This window comes from Prionailurus viverrinus, chromosome D2 (assembly GCF_022837055.1).
Source record: "Prionailurus viverrinus isolate Anna chromosome D2, UM_Priviv_1.0, whole genome shotgun sequence".
NCBI classification, from domain to species: Eukaryota; Metazoa; Chordata; class Mammalia; order Carnivora; family Felidae; genus Prionailurus; species Prionailurus viverrinus.
Genome location: NC_062571.1, coordinates 65,316,265 through 65,343,104, shown reverse-complemented (window position 1 = coordinate 65,343,104; position 26,840 = coordinate 65,316,265). Strand labels below are relative to the sequence as shown.

The 26,840-nt window shown below is 40.3% G+C and overlaps 1 protein-coding gene across 12 annotated transcripts in view; it reads left to right on the top strand.

Annotated features, from left to right (window-relative positions):
• SORCS1 (sortilin related VPS10 domain containing receptor 1) overlaps window positions 1-26,840 on the top strand; it is a 518,445-nt gene that overhangs the window by 365,775 nt on the left and 125,830 nt on the right. For all 12 annotated transcript variants that reach the window (XM_047826164.1, XM_047826162.1, XM_047826169.1 and 9 more), the window contains 2 exons: window positions 10,943-11,007; window positions 26,467-26,585. In XM_047826164.1, the coding sequence (XP_047682120.1) occupies window positions 10,943-11,007; window positions 26,467-26,585 (184 nt within the window). The remainder of the gene's footprint in view (window positions 1-10,942; window positions 11,008-26,466; window positions 26,586-26,840) is intronic.

Below are 26,840 nucleotides of genomic sequence, written 5' to 3'. Positions count from 1 at the left end.
GGCGGGGACCTACCGGTCCAGTGTAGAAACTAACATTATGTTTCTCAGAAGGATCAGAACTTATTGTCATTTTTCAAGTAACTGCAGAGAAGCCACGTAGGGGACCTGATATTTGCGGATCTAAGCTAGACTTGATTTCCAGGCTAGTTTCAGATTCTAGGATATGGAACCCACACAAATATGCCTAGGTCCACACTACCCTAATGCCCATTAAACATGTTTTAGTCCGTTGGGGTTGCTATAACAAAATGCCACAGACTGGATAGCTTATAAACAACAGAAGTTGCTCTCTCACAGTTCTGGGGGCTGGGAGTCTGAGATCAGGATGCCAGTGATATGGGGGTCTGATGAAGGCCCTCTTGAGTGGGTTACAGGTGGTTGGTTACCTCCTTGCTGTGTTCTCATATGGTAGAATGAGCAAGGGGGCCCTCTCTGGTCTCTGTTATATGGGCACATATCACCTACCCAAGGCCTCACATCCTAATACCATCTCCTGGAAGTTAGGCTTCAACATAAATTTGGGGTGAGGGGGACACAAACATTCAAGCCATAGCAGCGCATAACCCTCGCAGGATGTCACATGGTCTGAAGTTTTCTCATCATCTCTCCTTACCTTTTTGGTGTAAGACACATACATTATCTTTTATGTTAATACTATCTTTGCTGAGATACTAAGGAGTAAAAAGAAAATGAATTGTTTTTCATGAGAAGGACCGTTGGAGTAAGTTAAGAACCTGGGTTAGTAGTTTCAATCTTGACACTGTCTGAGTGATGTGGCCTTGGACAAGGTATTTGCTCTCTTGAAGCCTTGGTGTCCTCAATTGTGACATATGGTGTTTGAATTAGTTAACCTGTAACAGACTTTTCATCTCAAGACGATCCCTTAATTTATACTGTTGACGAGAGTGATAGCTTCACCTACTCTTTCTTTAACTCTTCAGAACAGTTTTTTTTTAATGAAATCTTGTTGCTAACATTCTTTTTTACAGATGATACATAGAACTGTAGAAAAATTAGAAATCCTAAGTTCCTATCTGATTGTGTCATTTATTAACTCTATGCCCTCAGGCAAGTAAATTGCGTTCAGAGCTGCCACTGCCTTTCTCATCATTATTTTTCCTCAGTTTGTGTCATGTGTGAATTTTGTAGACACACAATAGGTATTCTCATCTGAGTTGTTGACAGTTGATGAGCAGGAAGCCAACAAGGGCACAGCCTTGCAAGTCCTGTGTGGTATCGATTCTGCGCTTAACAGATGGACACCAGCCATTGATCAACACCGTATAACAGTGGTGTTTTTGATGTAGTTAAAGCTTCGTATAGTTTGTATATATTTTTCCTACATAACTCTCTAGAAAGGTTGTTATCACCACCTGATAGATATTTCTGTTTATTTATACCTTCCCTGCCTTCTGCATTGAAATGGAACATCGTGAAGTGCAGTGATTATCCTGTTTAATTTCACTACTAAACCCTTAACACATTAGAACTTCCTCTGGCACATGGTCCCATATCCAGTAAATATTTGTTGAATTCATTCATTCATTCATTCATTCATTCATTCATTGAAAAACTTAATTGAGAATCACCTGTCTGCCCCTCTGAGGTTTAAATACTAAGGATAATCCAGGAATCCTTAATCTAGACCAATAGTCTCCATGGTGATTTACTCGCAGCAGCATCCCAGAGATGTAAAAGATGATTCATTCAGATGTAGGGAGAAGATACTGCATTTCCTGGGTATTTTGCTCCTGTTTTACTTTCTATTTTGTGTATATTTTCTAGAGTTAAAGTGTAAGCATCTTAGTGCATTTCCCATCTTACAACTAACAAATCATTGTATATTGGCATGTGCTCATTTTTGTTTTCCTTCCTTGGTATGATCAAACAAAAACTGTGAAGTTTGCTATTGTTGGACTTCTCTTCTAGAATATAATTTCTCTGAGCCAAATTGTATCCAGCAACAAAATGCTCAGGTTTCACTTCCTTTACACTTACTTGTTCTTCTCTCTAAAGTCCTTTGCCCTTAATAGAAATGGAAAGAAAGGGGAAGTGGTGAAGTTCTGTCCTCTCCTTGTCTTCTCTTAATATGGCCCCTCTAGTCTCAAGCTGGACATTAACACCTTCCTCCTCTCACTTAGAATTTAAGACCAACACACACACACGCGCACACACACACACACACACACACACCCTTGTGTCTTTAGTGGTGCGTCCTGCCACTGCTTTTCCATGGCATTACCTTCCAAGCACTCTTAGTAAGTTGGTGGCAGAAGTGCAAGTGCTCTGGGGTTCAAGAAAATTCCAGGTCTCCTCTGCATCCTAACCTCACTCATTGCTTCTCTCAATCCCTTTGTGACTTGCACACATCGATTATGTTTCCTCATAGACTTTGTTTTCCAGACTGAATAAACATTCTTACTGTTAATAATAGTACAGGTTTATTATTATTAATTATAAGAATAGTGCATAAATACATACTCCTTGTAAAAAATTAAACTACTGATAGGAACAATGATCTCTTTGACTGTCACCCCCAATTCTAAAACCTCTCTCAGAGATGACTACTGTGATAAATTTTGTCTGTGTATTTCCAGTGTTTTTTTTTCCTTTATTATACATTTCTGTTTCGGGTCAATCAGTAGACAATAGGTAGACAAATTGGGTATTTTCATTTAATAAGTTGCAATAAAGTAGAGATCTATGTCATTAATTTTATGATGTGGCATGGAACAGTCTCTAAGATGTATTAGAGTAAAATTTACAAGTTGCTAAAAGTACATAGAGTATGATAGCACTACAGTTTAAAAAGATTTTAAAAAGGGGGTGCTGGGTGGGTCAGTCGGTTAAGCGTCCGACTTCAGCTCAGGTCATGATCTCACAGTTTGTGAGTTCTAGCCCCGCGTCGGGCTCTGTGCTGACAGCCCGGAGTCTGGAACCTGCGTCCAATTCTGTGTCTCCTTCTTTCTCTGCCCCTCCTCTGCTCACTCTCTCTCTCGAAAATAAACATGAAAAAAATTAAAACCAATAAAAAGATAAAAATAAACTTTATTAAAGAAATATTTTGAGCTACTCCTTTACCTCAATCCCAAACTGTTGGATCATTTAAAATATACTTCTCTGTATCTCATTGGCTCACTGACTTCTGTTTGGGGACCCCACTGACCATGTAGTCATCTTCCCTGGTGCCTCTCTAGATCCCCTCATCTGTATTCAGGAAACAACAAAGGTAAGGAGAGGGGCCCAAACAATGGGAAGTGAGAAAGTGGGAAATTAATCAATGGTTTTAGAAGCAACACCATTAAATGAGAGAAAGGGAAAGTAGAGGGAGGGGGAGCATTGTGGCAAGATGGATTTTCCTGACCAATTTAGATCTGGTTGTTTCAATGTCTAGAGAGACATAGTGCTAGTTGCTCAGTATTGCTTTCTGTGTTCGGCTTTGTTTCTACCATGCACTTTGTTTAACAAACATCCTCATCCCCCTACTGCCTTCCTGAGCTTTATGTATCTCTTAACTGAGTCAGATACCCTCTCCATTCCTCACTTTGCTTCTGTAAACACATACACAAGCACATGCACACACACACATTTGTTGCAGATATCACATAACTCAATGGTTGGGCTTCCAGTTGCGGGGAGTAAGGATGGCAAAATGCAGAATTTGATGGGGCTAAGGATGTTGGCCATGTTGATTCACAGTAGCCATTATGCATTTAAAAAACTAAGCACTTATTTTTGTCTGTCTTTCTATTTATTTGTTATTTGTAGCAACTATATTTGGTTTTGGGAAATGAGTGTGACAGTGTGGAGGACAGAAGAAAGCAAGCAAGCATGTTTCTTAGGATTCAGAGAGAGGCTAAAATGGCGCATTTAGGATGCTTTTTATTTACTTTTTCCTAGCCCATTTTCTCCAGAGGGGCAGGAGGTGAGACCTCAGGATAAGCTGCTTTGTTCTAGAATAAAAGTTATCGCATTAGCCAGGACTCTCCTGATGACCTTTGTCTTGAGAGCAAGCTGTGAGGGTAGCAGAAGAGGGAACCCTTGGCTACAGAAGAGGAAGTCAGGGGATCCAGCCACTAATACCTGCCAGCAATTTGTTTCTTCTCCCTGAAAGGTAGAATCACTTGCTTCTATGGGCTTTGTTGATGGAGAGAGCCTGTGGGAACATGAATGCTCTTGCAAAACAAAAAGAAGACAGAGGTTTCCAACTCCCCAGCCTCTGTTACTCTGCAGATCCCTATTCCTTCCTCCTTATGCCATTAACTGCAATTCTAAATCTGAATAAATAGGTGCTATCCCATCATGGTGTTTATTTTTTAATACTTGCTCTGCGGTTACCCATATCAGGACATTTGTGGCTCTGCAGCATTTATTGAGCACTATATTAAACTGGTATAAACTCAGACAAAATGCCAAGCGAGTGATAAACTAGTGACATTTCTGAGTTTCTCTGTAGAAAATGTCTGCAAAGGCTGCATTTGGCTGATTGCATTTCAGAAGGCTGACGTTGCACTATATCAGGGACTGATTGTTTTATTTGCATTCTTGGCTTTAGTTACCCTTAGATTTTTACTCAAAAATGATTTCTGCATATGAACACCACTTTAAGATACTAGAAGCATAGGTGTGAGAGGCTGGCTTTGTCTTGTTTTCAACAACAGAGCTGGATCTAGCATGGCCTGAGGGCCTTCACCTTATACTTTGCCTGCACGGGGAGACCCACACATAGATAAACTGGGATGGAAGTTCTTCTTTTTAGCTATTTACAGCCTTGCCCACTTAACTCACTTCATCGGCATCGCATGGCTTTTAGGATCGACTAAAAAGCACAGGGTGCTTCATGAATGGACCCCTGGCGAACTTGATTTTACTTCCTACATCTCTACTCTGCAAACGGATCTGTTTACTTGCTAGTAGATGCCTGCATAGGCCATTCTCTCTGACCCTGGGCCTTTATATCTGCTATTATCTCTAAAAAGAATGTTCTTCCACCTCTTCTGTCCATTGATCATATTACTGCATATTCTTGAAGATTTAATTCATTTACTCTACAGAGTTCTCAGACCTTCCTTCTCCCACAGGTTCCCATCTGCAAGTAAAAGGTCACTCCTCTTACGTCCTTAGCTAGCACCCTGAATATCTTGTTACATGGGGTGACTCTCTCCTCTTTAGCTCTAAAGCTCTTGAGAACAGGGAATTTTTAGCCCTTATTCTTAGAATGTTTCACTAAATAAAAAATGGATTTTATTTGTTCATATAGTTGATCTCTGAGCTGTTGACTCTTTTTTTTTGTCTATTGATATATGATGATAAATAATTTTAATAAATAATTTTTGCTAATGGGGTACCCATGAAATCTCAAGAAACTTTTATTACCAACATTAGTTTTAATTTTCAGATGGATGTTTACATTCCCCACCTACTTCCCAAAATAAGAAAGGGGGAAAAAAAAGTGAAGAATTCAGCTGCATTTCAGAGCCCTTGCTATGTACAAGGAAGCTGCTAAGTGCTTTAAGATATATATTCTAGGAAAACCTATTTTAGCCTCGTTTTATCAATAAAAATAGTAAAAGTACAGAGACATTAAGTAACTTGCTAAATTTCGTATATACGAGTACATCGATAGGGGTATCTGGAATCTCCGTCAGCTAAGCGTCTGACTTTGGCTCAGGTCATGATCTCACAGTTCACAGGTTCAGGCCCCAGGTTGGGCTGTGTGCTAACAGCACAGAGCCTGCAGCCTGCTTCTGATTCTGTGTCTCCCACTCTCTCTGCCTGTCCCCTGCTCGCACTCTCTCTCTTTCTTAAAAAGAAACATTAAAAAAATAATAAATGGGGGCGCCTGGGTGGCGCAGTCGGTTAAGCGTCCGACTTCAGCCAGGTCACGATCTCGTGGTCCGTGAGTTCAAGCCCCGCGTCGGGCTCTGGGCTGATGGCTCAGAGCCTGGAGCCTGTTTCCAATTCTGTGTCTCCCTCTCTCTCTGCCCCTCCCCCGTTCATGCTCTGTCTCTCTGTGTCCCAAAAATAAATAAACGTTGAAAAAAAAATTTTTTTTAATAATAAATAAATAGGGGCACCTGGGTGGCGCAGTCGGTTAAGCGTCCGACTTCAGCCAGGTCACGATCTTGCGGTCTGTGAGTTCGAGCCCCGCGTCGGGCTCTGGGCTGATGGCTCAGAGCCTGGAGACTGTTTCTGATTCTGTGTCTCCCTCTCTCTCTGCCCTTCCCCCGTTCATGCTCTGTCTCTCTCTGTCCCAAAAATAAATAAACGTCGAAAAAAAAAAATAATAAAAAAAATAATAATAAATAAATAAATAAATAAATAAATACATTGATAAATGTTTGCATGTTGGTTTATACTTCTGCTTTTCTAAAAGCTCTCAGTAAACATTTATTGACTATACATGGCATGCATGGTACCTGGCATGGAAATACAGAAAGGTTTGAGTTTGTGGGTTAATAAGGATAGACAGTGAAGTCACAGTTGAAGCATAGGCTTATTTATACTATGCCAAAGTATGTGCATCGTTCTGGAAGTTTCTGGAAGGGCAACCAACTTAGCATAGGTGGCATCTTCACTGGAAAGTCTATTTTCAACTTCATATATCTGCTGCTGAGCCTATAAAAGTGCACAGACTATAAGAGTTAAGAAGGTCTGGGGTGCATATATGTTTTAGAATTAGTGGGTTTTTTTCCTTAGGGTAAATACCCAGTAATGGAACACTAGATCATATGATAATTCTATTTTTAATTTTTTGTGGAAACTTCATTCTGTTTTCTATAGCGGCTGCACCAATCTGGATTCTCCCAACAGTGCACAATGGTTCTTTTTTTTTCCACACCCTTGCCAACACTTGATTATTTCTTATGTTTTTTTTCAATTATTTTAAACATGCTGATAGTTGTAAAGTTTACTGCATCATTATGTATAATAGCCAAGATATGGAAGCAACACAAGTGTCCATTGATAGATGAATGGGTAAATATGTGGTATATGTATACTGTGGAATATTACTCAGCCCTAAAAAAAGAAAGAAATGAAATCTTGCTACTTGCAACAACATGGGTGGGTCTAGAGAGTATTATGCTAAATTAAATGTCAGTCAGAGAAAGACAGATACCATATGATTTCACTCATGTATAGAATTTAAGAAACAAATGAACAGCAACAAAAAAAGAAACAAACAAAAAATACTATTAAATGCAGAGAACAAACTGGTGTTTGCCAGAGGCAGGTGGGTGGGGTAATGGGTAAAATAGATAAAGAAGATTAAGAGTACACTTACCTTGATGAGCACTGAGCAATGTATATGACTGTTGAAATATTATATTCAAACTAAATATGTATGTGTGTGTGTGTGTGTGTGTGTGTGTGTGTGTATTTTTAAGAGTTAAGGGGCACCTGGGTAGCTCAGTTAGTTAAGTGTCTGACTCTTGATTTTGGCTCAGGTCAGGATCTCACAGTTCATGATCTCATAGTTCACTGATGGCACAGAGCCTGCTTGGGATTCTCTCTCTCCCTCTCTCTCTCTCTTTCTCTCTCTCTCTGCCCCTCCCCCACTCATGCTTGCTCTCTCCCTCTCTCGCTGTCTCTCTGACTCTCTGAAAATAAATAAATAAGCATTTTAAAAAATCTTTAAAAATAAAAATTAATTAAAAACAGAGTTAAGGCAGAAGAAGAATAAGAGGGAATCCCAGACAGAGACCCCCCCACACATGCAAAGGCATGAAGTTTCCCCGCCCTTCTGTGAAATTCATTTCAAGAAGGGAATTCATTTTCCCAAATATATATATATAGAGAGAGAGAGAGAGACAATATAAAGATTTATTAGATACAGCCGCTTATTGCCTCTTTGTATAATTAAAGGATCCTGGATCAAACATTTTTATCTCACATTTCCAGAGAGGTTCTTTTTGAGCCCCAGAACTGAACAACCCAGTATATCAGGTATTACAGCAGATATTGACCAGTGTGAAAATGTTGTCTATATACTTACTGAGGAAACATTCTTCTCTATGCTCTAGTGAATGCAGAGAGCTCAGTGATAAAGAAAACAGAAGACCTGCCTCGTGAGAGCTCAATGAAGTAAGAGAGGCATTTATATAAAGAGATCTAGCAAACCATTATGAACCATGACAGGTTATGTACAGGGTGATCTGGAAGCATAAAACAAGGGTGTCCAGCCCTTTATGCCTAATACCAGAAGTCATACTTACTATCATGATGGATAGTGATACTTGAAGCCATTCTTGAGATCTCACTCTGAAAAGGAAATCATCAAGGGAATATTTTAGGTTAAATTTTATGTTTATGCGGTTTCTGATTTGTTACTATTTTTGAGACTTATTGAGGTATAATTGACAAATAAAATTAAAATATATTTAAAGTATACAGTGTGATGATTTGAGAAACATATACAGTGTAAAAGGATTTCCACACTGAGTTAACATATCTATCACCTCATATATTTACCCTTCTTTCTTTTCCTCCCCTTCCCCTTTCTCCTTTCTCCTTTCTCCTTTCTCCTTTCTCCTTTCTCCTTTCTCCTTTCCTTTCCTTTCCTTTCCTTTCCTTTCCTTTCCTTTCCTTTCCTTTCTTTTATTCTCTTTTCTTCTTTGTGAGAACATTTAAGTTCCACTCTCAACAAATTTCACTTATATAATACAGTGTCATGGACTGTAGTCATATACATTACATCCTCAAACTTTATTCATCTTATAACTGAAACTTGGTATCCTTTTACCATCTCTGTCTCCCCCACAACCCCTGGCAACCCCCCATTATTATTATTGCCACCATTATTAAGCACAATAATTGGTCTTACTATACAAAAATAAGCATCAAACCCCACAGTTACAAGTAAAATGTATAAGTGTGCTAGGCAACAGTGCTTTGTGGTCAACTGCAGTGATGTGCTTGTGCAAGGTGTCTGGTCAGTGACAGGACCATTAAAACCAGCACGTCTGCAGACATTTAGCCTTGTTTGGCTTCAGCTTTCGAGAATGTACCGGGGCCACAAAGTAAAAGCAGCAATAATTCTTTATAATATGTGACTGCAGATCTGGAGGTACTCCTAGACTCCCAGGAAAAGGAGCGAGCCTATCAGCAAATAAAAGTTGTTGGAAACATTGCAGTTTGACTTTAAAGTTTTATTTTCTTGTTGCAGTTGTTTTCCTACAGGTAGGGAAAAAAACAGGCAGGGTAAGAGGAGCTGGTTAGCCACAGGAGACTTTGCGGAAACAAATGATTCTGTTTTGTCCCTGTCTCTTTCTGTGAATTGATAAGAGGGGACCCATCACTTGACACAACAGCTCCTGCCTTTAGATGTGGTATAAAAGATCTTAAAAGAAAACTGCTATTATCGATTTGGGGCTATGAGCACATGGAAAGTTGCAACTGGATGCAGGGTAATTATTTCGTCTCCCGTTGACATTCACCATTAGCCGAGCAGATAGGTCTGCATGCTAGCTTTCACAATGTATTTCTGGGATGCCAGCCTTCTCCTGGGAATAAGAAGAGCTAGTCACGTCAAGGAAGGAACTCAGGGCGGCAGGCAAGGTGGGAGGTGAGCAGCGTGCAGCTGCCTGCTAATAATTTGCAAAAACTCAGCAGTTAACTGCTGAGATTTCTAGTTGGAAGGTTTTTAGGGAGCTTGTTCTTTTTCAGCCTCAGGACTGTGGCCTTGTCAGAAGAGGTCACCTGTGGATCCCGTCAGCTCTTCAGTGTGGGAAGTAGAGAGCCACCGTCCCTAGATGAGCTCTAGCATTTAACTGAAATGATGGTCAGGATGTCACCGACTGCCCGTATTCAGATTGCACTGATGGGAAGCGTCCAAGTGTGTGTCCCCTGTCTCTTTGGGGGAAATCGTAAAACCCTTATGAGGACATTTCTGCTTCTGGAGAGAAGAAAGCAGGGTTTAATGTTGTGAGCATAGACTCTGAATTTCAGACCATGTATCAATCAGAGAAGACTTACTGACAGTGATAATAGGGCCGTTAGGAAACTCCTTTTCTTAAGAAGAAGAGAGACTAAGCTAGCTATGCTTCAGAGTCTTTGAGCTGAGAAAATGAGTTCAAATAAGAAAGAGCTCTGGGAATGCCCTTAGGACAGTGATTAATTTACTTATTTCAAAGAGCTCACATACTGTTATATCCTCCCTCCCTCCTCTCATTTCCTTCCTTCTTTCATTCAACTTTTGACTATCTGTTATAGCTCAGGTAACAGAATAATTATTTTCTATTTAGTATGGCTCACTGCAAGATTACACTAAATAATATACGCCTCCAAGGCACTTTAAATAGACTTTTATTTTACTTTTTATTTTATTTTACTTACACATATGGTTTCAGGCACCCTTCCTAAAGTGAGGTACATCTGCATTTTCCTCTCACCCTGGTTCAATATACAGAGAATGGTCGCTCTGTACCATACGGGCCACTGCATCGGTTCAATCACATGGTTTGTTCCCAGTTCACAGGACAGTAGGACGTAGTTTTGCTCATTTCAAATGAAAAAATTAATTAGATCACTCAGCAATGTAAATCACCATTCAAATGACCCAACTAAAGCAAGCAGCTTACTTGGCATCTGCCTGATAAGTCCTGAAAGTTTAATATACTGTCAGTGAGATTGTCACTAGCTGAGCCCACAGGAAGACACATATGCCATGTGTAGGACTTATTTGCAAGTCTGAGCTAATAACATACAGCATCTTTGCCAGAGTTAAGCCCGGCCTTCGTCAAATAAAGGTTTCATTATAGTTTTTATTTGAAGTGGGAATTTCACTGTCAGGTTGTATAAATAAACATACTAGACATATTCCAAGGCTTGTGGTGTTTAAATCCTATGGACGTTAATAGTCTGTGGGCTCAGCTGAGTTTCTCGAAGACACATATGAAGTCATTCATGTTGGTGTTCCTTTTCCTCTTTCTCCATTTTTTAGGTCTGTGATGGGATCAAACAAGGAACCAGATCTTGTGCATCTCGAGGCCAGAACTATAGATGGTCGTAAGTAATTCAACTCCTCCATGATGTTATCAACCTACCATGAGCCGAGTCTATGTTTTAGGGAAATCACAGTGGCAAGAATCCAAGTCCTTCATAATCCAGAATTGTCTTAATCACTTCCGGCGTCTCTCACCCAATCAAGGTGTTTTTCTTTCCCGGTTATGGGAAAGTTCCCCAGTATCTTACTTCTGAAGTTTTTGTAGTTATTGTCATTATTATGTTATTGCTGCTGTTTTGTTTTCGTTTGTTTTTCCAGTTTCCTTATTTTATCAGATACCACCTAGGCAATATTTCAATGTTTTGTCTGGGAAGTCACAAAGCACTTGGAAATGACAGGGACAAGAGAACCATTCTGTGTGTCCCTCATCATAAACAGGTTGAAGGACACATCAATCGAGTTTGTTTGCTGGCGTATTGGTAATGTTTAGCAACCCAGTTAGGCCGGCTGCAAGGAGGGACTATGCTTTGTGTAGAGACTGGGGCTTTGAGTACATGAAACCGAAAAAGAAAATTGCAGTCCAGGATCCACACCCATATCTCAATGACTCAAAAGTTCACTCACTAGTTATGAAAAATTAATAACTTGAAAAAGCTGCTTAAGGTCTTTATGCCTCAGCTTCTTCATCTGTAAATGAAATGTTAATAATAATGATTCTTGGGGCACCTGGGTGGCTTAGTTGGTTAAGTGTCTAACTTCGGCTCAGGCCGTGATCTCATGGTTGGTGGGTTTGAGCCCCGCATAGGCCTCTGTGCTGACAGCATAGAGCCTGGAGCACGCTTCAGATTCTGTGTCTCCCTCTCTCTCTGTCCCTCCCCCGCTCACACACTCTCTCTCTCTCCTTCAAAAATAAATAAACATTAAAAAAATATTTAAAAAATAATAACAATTCTTGTACTAGCTAACATTCACTGAGCACGTACCCTGTACCAGGAACTATGCTAATCACTGCATATATTTTATCACAGGTAATCCCCACAAGAACTTGTAGGTTATTATCCTAATTTTACAGACGAGGAAACCAAGGCATAGCTGGTTTAAGTAATATATTTAAACAGCAATAACCTAAGTTTCCTCTCCCTTCTTTGGTCCAGAGGATCTCCAGAAGGTCTAAGGAGTGGAGGAGTACCACCAGGCCTACGATAGGGCACCACAGGTTAAAGGGATCAAAGAAGGAGAAAAGAAGAAGAAGAACAGGTGAAGTAAGAAAGGATGGGGGGAAGAAAGAAGCCAGTCTCAAGTAGAGAGAAGAAAAGGCAAACTGATATCCGCAGTTACTGCAGAGCAATGAGGTTGCCCAGCCCAGAGCCAGAGGGTGATGATCTAAGTATTGAGACCTACCCCTCGCAATTCAAAAACTTCATCATCACTGTCTCCTTTACCTGTCCACTTGCCCTTAGCTCATCTGAACACAAAAGCAGAAGGTAGCTGTACTTCACTAGCTTACAGCTAAAAGAAGCGGGTCACCCCTGCACTCCAGACTCTCCAGAAACCACACCTACTTCATTACTGTGCACACAGCATGAGCTTTTTCATCTCCAGCGGTTCCACTTCCCCTTTGGGGAATCAATATATTCCTTGGCAGAGTCAGCGGGGGCACAGTTCAGGGTCCAAGCTATCACCTTCCTCCTTTATAAATTCAGGCAGGACGGCCACATGTAATGTGTCCAGCACGATGCCTGACACAGAATGAACTCAGCAGTTTAGAGCTTTCTTCCTATCTCTTCAGTGGGCTCTCTCTGGTCACGACCCCCGCCCCCCCTCCCCCATTGCTGTAGAACTGATTAGGTTGTCTTGGATGGCAAGGTCCAGTTTTTACTACACAAGAGCCAGAATAATCTTTCCCTCAGGTAGAATGATTCAGGACACCTGACCTTGACCTACAGTTCCAGTGTAATCTGGTACCTGCCCATTCCCTTAGCTCGTCTCCCTGTGTCTTCTCTTCACTCCTTGTCTGCAGGCCTGTGGGCTTGCTGTGAGTTCTTGGAATGTGCAGGGTCCTATGTGTCACCACAAGGCTCTGAGGCCTGCTGGTTCCTCTGCTTGGAATATCTACTTCCCTTCTGCCTTCCCTGACCCATTCGTTGTAATTAATCAGTAGGGATGTTTCAGATGTAAATATTTCTTTTTTATTTTAACTTTTTAGTTTGAAATAATTTTAGGCTCACATAAAAGTTGTAAAAACTAGTACAGAGAGTTGCCCTGCACCTTGCACCTGGCTTCCCTCAAAGATGAGCACCAGTGTAACCACAGAATAATATCAAAACTTCCAGTCTAAACCAGTGTCTTATTTTATTTGCTTTCGTTCAAAACTCTTCTTTGTCTTTATTGTGCTCATCTCAGCTTGACGTTACTCAATCTATTTACATTCCTTTTCCATGATTATTTGATTACAGTATCTTTCCTTTACCAGTCTTGACGTTCTAGGAGTGAAGGGGCCGTGTGTATCTTTGTTCAATATTGTGTCTTCAGCACATGCCTCAGTGTCAACATGTAGATAGAGCTTAATACATATTTGTTGAATGAATGAATACACACAGTTGACCCATTGTCAGGGTTACCAAGTCACTTACTAAGTTGTCGGAAAATTTTAGGGCATTGCATCTCAAGCTTGGACATAACCTGACCCAACTAGGGATCTTGTTAAAACGTGGATTCTGATTCAATACGGGCCCAAAAGACTGCATTCCTAATAAGCTCCCAGGCGAAGCCAATGCTGCTGGTCAGTGAAACATGTTTAGAGTAACAAAGTCCCATAACGAAAACCTAATGAAAGAGCTTTAGGGTCTGTCTCCCATGACTGCACCTCTTGTTTAGAAAGCCACAGATAGAATTGGTAACATCCCAGATTGCTTTAATTTTCAAGCTTTTGGGGATAATACTGCTTCTGGCTTGTGGCATCTAATGCACATAACCCCCTATCCTGAAAACAATAAGGCTGTCACTTTCCCTGATCTGCATGTTTTATTTTACCCAACATTATTCCTATGCTCCCTGTAGCCATGAAGGTTGATAACGCCAGGCTGTCATCTCAGGCTCAGCTTTCACATGGCATGAAATAGATCAGTTCTAATTTTATTTATTTTATTTTACTTTTTTTTTGCAAAGGCAGCATCTTCAGAAACTACCCAAGAGTGAAAATTCAATAAAGGGATTTAATTTGAAAAGTTATCCCTGTCAAAACAAAACAGGAAAAAAGAAATTACCTACCAATTGAAATAAAGGATCTAAGCATAATGCCTGACCTGACTGGGTATAAAAAAATGAGATTTTCTCAATATCATATTCAGTCTCAGTCTCTCTCTCTCTCTCTCTCTCTCTCTCTCTCTCTCTCTCTCTTCCCCCCACCCCTTTTGCACTCTCTCTCTCTCTTCCTCTTCCTCAAGTTACCTACTTCAGGTCAAAGAAACAGAGTAGGAAAGACCACAGAGAGATCAGAGTAGTAAGGTATTATTAACAAATATAGTGGAGAGTGTATTTATTTTTTATTTATTTATTTATTTTTATGGAGAGTATATTTATTAAACTCAGGTTCCAGGCTGGTCAGTGGCTCTAGAAATTCCAATGTCTGATGTTACCTCTCTCCCTATTCTCTGATGGAGATCCTTCTTGTTTTTCTGTGCCTTCAAGGTTATTTAGGACACAATTTAAGTATGTGGAACCCATTGTTTATATTCCAGGTCATGCGTCTTGTAGGCTATATACCAAATCAATACGATATTTTTTTACTTTGAATAAGTACTTTCTTTCTGATGTTAATGGATTCAGGAATTTTGTAGTTTTGACACAGGAAAAATCCTATACTAGCTTATGTGTCTCCTCCCCACAGGGAGGCTTACAAATACTTATCTGGGCTTGATATTCAAAGTTTGGTTTTAGTCTCATTTCAAATTTCCCTAGGTTACATTTTATAATTTATTTCTGTTTCAACCGAAGTCTCCACAGTTGAGGACAAGTAAGCTCTGGAAAGCATTTGCTCTGTTATGGTCTATGACTAGCATAGACATTTCTGCCACTGGGCTCTAGAATCTGGATGTCTTACGGTTTACACTGTGACAACGTTGCTATTATTCCTTGCCTTACCTCTCTACCTTGGGAGGCAACCTCAATTACAATCAATCACAGGAATTATTACTGGAAAATTTTGAATGTATTTATTGGATGTGGCATTTGTTATTGGCCCTTGCATCTAACTCCGTACAAATTGACAGGTGCTCACCCCAGGTATAAAGATTTTGCTGTTTAAATATCTCATGTATGTGTGTGTGTGTGTGTGTGTGTGTGTGTGTGTGTGTGTGTGTGAGAGAGAGAGAGAGAGAGAGAGAGAGAGAGAGAGAGACAGAGCCAGAAAGCCAGAGAGAGAGAGAGAGAGAGAGAATGTGCTTTCACACATGCATTATATGCACCCAGTGCACTAAAATAACAAAAATTAAACCTATATTCTACTGATTCACCTAATATAGATGCATTTGTGAATGTAATGCATGGGGTTAGAAAATGTTAACTAAAGCATTGGATTGAAAGGTTTGTGAAAAGCCATATCCTATTTTATTTTGGTTCTGTGTACAAAACAAAGCTCAGAGACTGACCCATCTGTTGACTTAATAAATGTCCTTATCTGTATAAGCATGTCTTCTTTTTTTATTCTACATTTACTTATTTATTTATTTATTTATTTATTTATTTATTTATTTATTTTTATTATATGAAATTTATTGTCAAATTAGTTTCCATACAACACCCAGTGCTCATCGCAAAAGATGCCCTCTTCAATGCCCATCACCTCCCCTCCCCTCCCTCCCACCCCCCATCAACCCTCAGTTGGTTCTCAGTTTTTAAGAGTCTCTTATGCTTTGGCTCTCTCTCCCACTCTAACCTCTTTTTTTCTTTTTTTTCCTTCCCCTCCCCCATGGGTTTCTGTTAAGTTTCTCAGGATCCACATAAGAGTGAAAACATATGGTATCTGTCTTTCTCTGTATGGCTTATTTCACTTAACATAACACTCTCCAGTTCCATCCACGTTAAGCGTGTCTTCTTAAAGAAGGGCTTTAAGGGCCTGCAGAATCCCGGAGGGTCAGCAGAGGCCTGGAGGGCTAATGGGGGCATGTGAGAACCTGTCCAACTCCCTGTAATTGTATGCCGTGTGTTTGTCTATGTGATTTTGGAAGAAAACAGAACTGTTACCAGAACTCTTCACACAGCAATTATGCAGGGATGCATAGTTCTATTTTCATACACATCTGCAAACATGACCTTGGAAGAAAACCTGTAATACCAAGTTTAAACTTTATTGCTCCTCCCTTTCACTTCTGAAATGAACAGCCTCGCCAGTGACATGAGTATTTCTGTACTGGTGGTGATCCGTGCTGCCATGGACAGGGGACAGGGGACAATTACTGGGCTCGTTGTCTATTTGCATGAGTAAGTAACCTTGTAACAACTTGCATAAAGACTAATCTCTTTCACTGGGGAAAAACAACCTTGGCCCTTCAACCAACTGTGAAAATGCCCAAAAACTCTTGCTGAAATGAACCACAGACCAGCATTTTACAAGGTGAAATAAAAATCAAAGGAGCCTCACAACTTTATATAACCACCATACCACAAATTCTGGTCGTTGGTGAGAACTGGACATCCCCTTTCCATTTCCTATTCTCCAGCGCTCCAATTGATTTCCATATTGAATAGCATGCCTAGCAGTGTCTGGAGAGAGGAAGCATGGCCGCAATGCTCTGGGGTCGTGATGGAGACCTCGGTTCTCATCAGTCCTCAGGATGTTATCTGCGGGGCGCTTTCAGTTCTTCCTATAAAAATAGATGACTTTTGGGGCGCCTGGGTGGCGCAGTCGGTTAAGCGTCCGACTTCAGCCAGGTCACGATCTCGCGGTCCGTGAGTTCGAGCCCCGCGTCAGGCTCTGGGCTGATGGCTCAGAGCCTGGAGCCTGTTTCCGATTCTGTGTCTCCCTCTCTCTCTGCCCCTCACCCGTTCATGCTCTGTCTCTCTCTGTCCCAAAAATAAATAAAACGTTGAAAAAAAAATTAAAAAAAAAATAGATGACTTTTATAACAACAAAAGTAGCAGCCATGACAATAAAAAAAAAAAAAAAGGATAAGCCGCACTCAGGTGCATCAAGTGAAAACTAAAACCCACTTCCTGACCTCCCTTCCCATTCCCCAGAGATGGTAATTTTTTTTTAATATTTATCCTGCATTTTTTCAGAAATCGTTTGGGCCCATACCGATGAATACGTATGCACATACACATACACACTCAGAAATGTTCACATTGTAAAACCGTTATGCCAAATTCACCGTTGGTGAATACCATAGCCAGTTAAATTTTTCTACATCGGCACATATAAATGTAGTCACTTCATGACCGATCACTACAAAAAACCCTACCGTGCAGGCAGCTGTAAGCTAGTTTGCCGTTCTCTCACTGACAGACGTGTAGGTATTTGGCCCTTTCAAGCGGTGCCAATACATACATCCACATGCACACACGTTACTTACTTGGTTAGTAAGCACTCACCCTTGTGCAGGCAGCAAGCACTGCTGAAAAGAGAAATTTAATAACTGCAAGCAGATCCCTGGGTCTGCAAGTATATACATTTAGCATTTCAGCAGACCTTGTTCCGTTGTCCCCTGAGGTGCTTGTGTCGTGTACACTCACTCACTATGAGGATGCCTGCCTGTGTTTGTAAGCCCTCAGTAGTCCAGAGCATTATCAGAGATCTTTCAATAATAACCCATCTGATGAGCAAAGAGCCATGCCCTGTTGTCTTAATTTGCATCGATTTAATTATGAACGAGATCAAGATTATTTATTTATTCATTCATTTATTTATTGGCTATTTGTATTTCCTCATCAAGGAACCTTCAAAAGATACCACATCTCTTTAACGTTCTAGGGAAGAGTCACACTTTGGCATGTGTATATAAATCTAAAAAAGGATAAAAAATAAATAAATAAATAAATAAATAAATAAATAAATAAATAAATCTAAAAAAGGATCAGCCTCGCCACCCTCCCTCCAGCTAAGGTCCCAACGCTAGCACACCAACTGGCATTATTAGACGCCATGTTTTATAATCTTCATTTACCTTCTTTTCCTGTCCCCAAAGCAGGTGTTAGGCATTAGGCTGCATGGCGGCACCTTGCCGTTGGCTTTTTTTCCTGGCTGTTTCGTTCTGATCCCATTGTTCATACTGCAAAAGCCACTTCATTTCAACTACTTGTGATTTCAGCTCGGCCTCTCTGAGTTAGTAGCCTTAAAGACAGCCCTGAAAACTAACCAGAAAAGCGTGAAACGTGATAACACAGGCTTCCCCACATAGCAGTGAACACCTGACAGTGACACACAGCCACAGGCTCAGCTGGGCAGCTTTCAAAGTGTGCTCTTTGTGCCAGCTATGTGTTACTTCCCCTGTGTCCTGTATGCCCAGCCGCAGTGGGAAGGTCTGTGCCCTGACTTCCCATCCTCAGGAGGAGAGGACAGAGGTACACAAGAGAAACCTATCATCCCCAGGCTTTAACTCTATGACAGAGGTCTGGGTTTCTACTGGGTGTTTAGGATCCCCCAGGACACAGCAGCACTAGTCCATATAATGTGTGACAATTTCCAGCCATCTGGAAAATTCCTAATGCTTCTGACTCCTGCTTTAAAAAAAAAAGTGTTCTAAAGATCTTGGCACTGACTCCTACATTCCCTTCCTTTGTCCTCTATGTTCTCGAGCAACAATGGTGCTGGTGTCATGGATTATATTCCTATCATTGGCCAGGCACTAAGGCACTTCCTGCTAATCTTTCGCTGCACCCTTACATCAATTCTCGGAAACAGGCTCTGTTGTTATCTTTCTCATTTTAACATTGAGGAAAACAAGGCTTTCAAGGATTAAATGTTTTCACCATTGCCTCAGGGCTAGAATATGAAGCCGGGTTTGCTTCACCTCAGACATACTATTCTTTCATTCAGCAGATATCATTGGACCTGAATGCTGTGCCAGGTGCTGTCCCAGACGCAAAGGAGAGATGGAAGGGAACGTTGCAAAGGCCTCACTCTTCTCGACTTTACCTGGTAGTTAGGGGAGATGTCATATTTGAGTGAATAGTGAAATAGTCTCTATCCCCAAAAATCTGCTGGCCAGGTGGGCATAACACGTCCACAGTTCTGTGTGATGCAAAGTAAAATAAATGCTGTCACAGGACAATTTCTGGCACAAAGTAGACCATCTGTGGAGAGGTATAAATTTGGGTGACCCTCACCTGTGGGCTCCCAGCACCTGATCCTTCCTGGGATGCACTCACCATACCGCATTATAGTTGGCAAGTTATTTTTTTTTAATTTCTATTAAATTATTAAGTCTCTATGTTCTGTCTCGTGGCCCTATTTCCTAGTCCTGTACTTTGCAAAAAAAAAAAAAAAAGGTATGATCTCAGAACTTTTCCTGGAGTAGTCATGACCTCCTGAGGACAACATTTAGAAAGTTATAATGGACCCAAATCAAGAGATTTCATAGAAGAAAGCAATGCCACAATCTTGTTATGCCAAGGGAGAACATTTAATCTAAGTTTATAATTTTAATGGAAATTTTTTGAACTCTGCATAGTATTTTCAGGGGCCATGGCTAGTCTCATTTTTGCAGATGCCAATTTCTGACTGGTACATGCCACAGAGGGCTCTAGAACCCTGATGATACTGAAGGTTATATGAGCACAAGCATGTGGGCTCGGCGTGTGTGTGTGTGTGTGTGTGTGTGTGTGTGTTTGTGTGTGTGTGTGTGTGTGTGTGTGTTAGGTGGGAACATTTAAGACGAAAGTTCTCAAACAAATAATGGAACAATATAAAGGACAAAAGAAAGATTTATATGCAGATGCATGGGCTTTAAAAACTTCCCTGTTTTAAGGTTGAAAATTAATGGAGTTTAGGGTGAGTTTTAAAGTGCTCATGACCTACTGCCTACAGAGTTTATGGTTTTGTCTAAAATGAAACTTTTGTAATATTAAGGTATACAAAAGGATTTGGTGCTAAATATTTTTTGAATAATAGAATCACTGGTAGAGTTCTAGAGATCTGTGATGTTTTTCTTGCTGTGTCATTTACTAGCATGTGAGCTTAGACAAATCTCGTCTCTAAGTCTGGAGTTCTTCATCTGTAAAAAGTACCTCTTTCTGGATTTTTTTTTACACAGTTTAAAAAAGAAAAAGCATGAGATCCACTTAGCATGGTTCCTGACCCAGAGAAGAGGTCACTGTGGTAATTCTGGAGGTTAATGCTGCTGCTGCTGCTATCATTGGAGAGATTCTGGGAAAGGAGAGGTCAGCCTGAGCCTCAGGCAAAACCCCACAGAAGAAAGCCCAGCAAGTATTTGGGCAGGGTAGGCAAGGAAAAGGAAATTCAAACCCGAGTAACTGTCTGAATGGACACAGGTGTCAGTCAGGAATGAACGTGCTGTTTAGAAATAGCAGAAGTCCTGAAAATGTAGACTTAACCAGCAACGTCACAGAGCTTCGTTTCTTCAGGCAGGGGTGGGAGGAGACAGGTTTCAATGGGTAAAGTATAGTGAAGACCTGTCAGATCTTAAAGTAATAGTCTGATTCTTAATGTCCTTTTTTAGTTCTAAAGTTCTCTCTTTTTTTTTCTTTTTAATGTTTATTTTTGAGAGAATGAGACAGAGTGGAGCAGGGGAGGAGCAGAGAGAGAGGGAGACACGGAATCTGAAGCAGGCTCCAGGCTCTGAGCTGTCAGCACAGAGCCCGATGGGGGGGACTCGAACCCACAAACCGTGAGATCATGACCTGAGCTGAAGTTGGATGCTTAACCAACTGAGCCACTCAGGCGCCCTATAGTTCTAAAGTTCTAATAATCTTCATTACAAAGAGAAAAAGTCTGAAACCTGGCTTGGTAAGTGACCTTCTCAGAGTCATGCAGCATGTTGGAGATAGAGCTAGGACCTAGAACATCATTCCCAACAGGAGGAAGCATTTGCAAAGCAATATGGCTGCAGGCTGGCAGGCCCTGTGTGCTGGGCACCCAGCCAACTCTCATGTCCTCTTCATACCCATGGTTATTTTCCATTTCTGCCCACTGCCCACTGACTCACACAAATACCTATTAATTATACAAGGAGAATACTTTTCATGGTGCTTTGAAAAATACTTTTAAAAATCTTTAATTGAAACCAAACATCAAATATGAAGAAAGATGTGTCAGGTAGAGATGTCTGGAGTACTTTACAGTTGAGACACAATGGATGGTACTGGTGATTCAAGAGAGAGGACTTCAGTAGCAATCACTGCTCCTGTTATTGGAGCACGGTCTAGCCCAGCCCTAGACTGAACACATTTCATGACTGAAGTCTTTGGGCATCACAACCACTGGCAAGATGGCTCCCATCTTTTCCATTTTACAGATCAGTGTGCAGAGAGGTGAAGTGGTTGCTTACGTTTACAAAGCTAGCAGGCCTTGAACCTGCATTTAAAGCCCTGTTCCTCTGCTCAAAGCCTGGCCTTCGAAAGGCAGCCTTTGTCTACATCACAGATTCTGCAGGGGTGGGAATTGCATTATGCCAAGCGGCAGCTGTTATACAGAGTGAGGATGCCTGAGAAGAGCAGCACAGGGCCCTAATTACCTATGGCAAGGAAAACATCTGTGTGGGAAAAGTAATGAAATTAATTCTAAAGTCTAGCAGTTGCATGCATTAATTGACGTTAATTAATGCCAAATTACAAGATACTTCCTATGGAATCGCATCATACACTCACTAGAATTGAATATGGAAAGAGTTCATCATACTTAATGCTATTACAGTAAGCCCCAAGGGGAATAAGAGTGATTGGTCCCTCATTATGAAGCGCAGCCAATTTCTCTCTGTTTCCATTAGGAGGAGAAAGAGAACAAACCAGGAGCCCTTTACCAGGGGCAGGCAGCTCAAAATTGTTCATTTCCCCTTCAGCTTGCAAATTTCACTTTGAGCCTCTCTAAGCAAACAGTGGTTTCAAAGCCTCTTCCTGGGACTTTGCTTGTGTCGCCCAATGGAACCTTTGGTATTTCTTAGCCCAAAGATGGGCTCATTACACATATTGTTCGTGGTGCTCTGCCTCAGTATGTGTCATGGGGAGTGGGAGAAGCAGAGGAATTAGAGAAGCCTCTCTGATTTTTGTGGGACAGATCTCACACGCCCCCTCCACCTCCTGGCTGAGACATGCTTTCCAGGGCTTTGCACACAGTTGTCTCCTTCTCTCATATCACTACCTGTATACTATTGTTGACATCTCATGTATATCTTTTATTCATTTTTCCAGTGTAAGCATACATATGTAGATATCTATATATACAACTTGCAGAAAATCGGGTTGATATGCACATATTTTGGTAACCTACTTATTTTGGGATAGTTTTAGGTAAACAGAAAAGTTACCAAGATAGTACAGCTTTACCTAGCTCTCCCCGATGTTAACTTCTTAAATAACCAAGGCCTGTTTTTTAAAACTAAGAAATTAAAGCATTGATACAAATTATTAATTAGAAACCTATTTTTATTATATGAAATGCATTAACCACTTCCATAAATCTTCATATACTCTTTAGAATCAGGATTTTAATAACAAACTATGCATGTTCTGAGGTTTTAAAAAGTTATTCCTCTATGTTTGACCATTTTTCTATTTAGTTTTGTTATAAACAACACTGATGAAAATTGAAGTACCTAAATCTTTGCATAGATCATTACTTAGTCCCTTGGTTAGAATTCTCAGAAATAAATGTGAGGTCAAAGAGAGTATTTTCAAGGATCTTGATCCTATTGCCAAATTACTCCACACAAAATATAAATTTACTTGTCTTTCTTTTTGTATCTGGGTGTATGCATTGCTACTTAGATCAAAGACAAAATATAATTAACAGAAGTTGGCCCCAAAATTACCAGCATTCTTCACACAATACAGAGTAGTGGAAATAAACCAGCTTTGGAGCCAACCAAGTTTGAAACCCATAATGCTATTTCTGTAAAACATTACGTATTTGAGCTTCATTCTCTTTATCTAAAAAAATAGTCGATATATTATACTTTGTAGTATTATCAAGATTAAATGTATGAAATAAATGTGAACCTGGCACATTGGTATTCAACAATTGTTAGTTTCCCTGCTCTTTTATTTTCTTCCCAAATCCCTCAGCTTCATAGTTTCTCAATAGCTGAGTTATAAATATGAGTAGTGTATCTTTATATTTTCCGTCTTATACTTGTTCAGGAACCTTTGAAGAGGAGGTTCAAGTCTTAAGAAAGCTTTAAACTCTGAGACCCCATACAAAGAAAATAAGCACTGTGTATTTATCAAAAGTTCTCATCAGGTGACAGTCCAAGAAATTCTGATTGGAAGTTGTATTTGTAATTTGAAGGCCAAGACCTCCTAATCAGGAATCTTTGATTTAGTTTGGTTAATCATTGTTTTTGTTCATTATCTCACATAAGAAGTGCAGAAAAAGAGCAGCTGTAAGTTCAGTATAATCAGTAACTCAGTGTCATCAGGAAATAGGTCCTTTTCATCTCTTTGCATACTCATTAGGTAAGCTTAACTGTAAGCTTACTGGCTCCTCTATGTAAAAAGAAGGCTAGAGCAGTTCTCAGCATCACATTATTCTAGAGAGGCAGAACAGGGTCTTCTGCTGTATTTCCTGGTCTCTCCCCTGCAGCCCCTTACAAGACTGCCCTCTCTTCTCATTTACTAGAACTCAGTTTTAATGCTCTTTCCTGAACCAACCAATGGCAAGAGGAGTCAGAAGACCTTTTGCGGGCATAGACCCAAGAGGATTAATCCTTGCATATGGGCACTTCTCAGTCATGCAGGAGGAAGGATAAGTCAACCGATCCAGTATTGGCTTTTCCATCAAAGAGGCCAGGAGGAATGGGTATCGGGCAGGTCACCAGAAGAAACATAGCTGATACAGAAACATAACTAGAGTACTCAAATTCAGTTTAACTAGCCTTTAAAAGGCCCCCAAACTGATCCAATTATTGGGAAAGGTAGCAAAAGAGAAAATAGGAATGTTATCATTATTGATAACAGCTCGTATCTGCACACATTTGAGTTTTAAAACATTCAGCATATATGCTATTATAGTTAATTCTTAGAGCCAAAATCCAAGAGAGTTGACATTGGCATTCACATTTAATGGATGAGGGTGGCAAGGCTCAGGAGATTGAAATTTCTTTTGAACTATGTAGCTAGTAAGTGACCAAATAAGAACTCAAGCCCCGGTCTCATAGTTACCAGTGTCCATTGCTGTGACCCCAAGCTACCTTTGGAAAAATAAAAGTCATTTAAAAGATGTGGAAGAATCTGGTGGAGTGTGAAACTGTGAGGTGAAGATTTTGTGTGCTATGGTGGGAAAAGGGACGATTCTGGGAAGGACTGACTCCCAGAAATTGTCTTCAAGGAGAAAGACCTTGAGTTATGCCCTAAGATGGAATGATAAAGAATGTTTGAAGAAGGTGGTAACTAAGAGTGAGTAGATGGCTCTTATTTAGTTCATCTACAGAGATGGTTTCACTACAACCAGATGGCTTAAAGTACTTCAGAGCCATCCCATCCCCACAGACGGCAGAGGCATGAGGGAATATTGTGAATAAAGTTCATCTCCAGTATCATAAGAGCTTATCCACAATTACATGTCCTTGGTCAGATGGAGCAAATATGCATGCCGCCCCCTTGTGGTCCTCCTTGTAGAATACAGATTTTACCCAATTTCCATAGGTAAAGATGGTCCTGGAAATGTCCTTGAGAGAAGTCATTAGTGAATCCTTGCATCCAATGCTATACTATTGCCTACCCCCATTTAAATGTAAATCTTCATCTCCTTATTTTGTTTTAATTTGGAATAGTGGATTTCTTTATACATCCCTGATATCCTAAAATCAAACATCCATTTATTAAGCATCAAGAAAAAAAAAAGGTAAAATGACTTTCTTCTTCATTGAAAAAGATATATTACAATAAAAAGGCACATTCTAGTAAATATTTACTCATTGGCCAATATGTCCCTGGAACAGTATTAGAACCTGAGGGTACATCAGTGAACAACAAGAAAAAGGAGTCACTATCTTCGAGTAGCTTATATTCTAATAGAGACAGACAGAAATGAATTCCATGGGGCGGGGGGGGGGGGGGAAATTAACAAAATGGTGTGTGATCCAGAGTAATCATGGAAGACCCTCAGAAATAATAGTAGACTGAAATCTAGAACTTTCTTTGTGAACAACCAGGGGAAAAGCATTTTAGGCAGAGGGAATACAAGCGAAAAGTCTCGTAAGTAGTAGAAAGTTTAGCCAAACTTCTGCATATAAAGGAAGCCAGATTAGAAGACTCACAGAGAGAAGAAGAGATTAACATGTGGGGACATTGGAGTGGTGGGTGGTAGAAGATTTGAATTTATTTTAAATGCAAGGAGGCAAAAGGAGTTTTAAGTATGAAATGACATCTGATTTGTAGAAAGAGCAGAATAGCTGTGGTTGAAAAACCAAGGCAGCCACCCTGTTACATTGCACTTCCAGCCATAGATAGCAAATGTATAGAAGAGTTAATTTAACTGATAGGTTTACCATCTGCTGTCAAGTCTCAGGTAAGATTCAGGGTCTTGGTTTTCTCATCTGTAGAATTATTGACCCAAGGAGCAATTGACCCAAGAGCAAATTATTGGACCCAAGGAAACTCCTCTCTATTCTATTTCACTTAAAATTATTAGAAGAAAGACCTTTGTCTTGACATGGAATTTTACTGCTTATAACAATGTTTATAACTTCTTGCATGAGATGGCTGGTAAATGCATGTTATATCCATGTTTCCCTGCTTGTTGGTCAAAGGTCAGAGTGTGGAGGAAGAGCCTACAAATGCAAAAAAATAATTAGGAAATCGTAAATATTATTGCCAGTTTTTAAAAATATTTTCATTTAGGTTTGGGAGAGGAAAATTAATTAATTAGGATTTAGTATTAATTAGTTAGTATTAATTAATTAGTATAATTAATGAGGATTTAGTATTCCAGGATGGCAAGGTTTGGTGGAGGTGAGGGGGCATGCTGGTGATGGTGTTGACAGAAAGTGAGTAAAATAATGGGGTGCCTGGATGGCTCAGTCGGTTGAGTGTCCGACTCCTGATTTCGGCTCAGGTCATGATCCCAGGGGGTGGGATCAAACCCTGTGTCAGGTTCTACGCTGAGCGTAGGCCTGCTTAAGATTGTCTCTCCCTCTGCCCCTCTCTGCCATTTGTGCTCTCTCAAAAAAAGAATGAGTAAAATAATAATGATACCACTTTGAACGATAATAATGGTAAAAATAATGCAGCTAAAGAATGTGAGATTTGTTTCAAGAATTGGAGATAGCAAGGGAAAGAAAAAAGGTCGACTCTGAGTGTAATACTCAGTGTGTATACCTTCCCCCTACGTTTTTTTTTTTTTCTTTCAGATTCACAGTACCTAACTTGCCGAATGCAGAACTGCACAGAGGCCAACAGGAATAAACCCTTCCCAGGCTACATTGACCCAGACTCTTTGATTGTCCAGGATGATTATGTGTTTGTTCAGGTATGAAAGATCCACTTCTGTTGATTGTCTCAGACAGTTCTCTTCCCTGCTTCCGTCCCTAATGCAGCCTCCTTTGCCTGCTTACACTCCCTTGAGGGTAAAAAAAGGAAGAAAAATAAAATCATTATCTTCTTGACAAAAGGAACATTGCCAAGTGTCGAAGCTTCTATGCTCACGGAATATTAATTATCTCCTTTGAGCAGCGTCTGGAGGACCTTATCAACACGTGGTCACGGAGGCACCGCTTAGAGTATG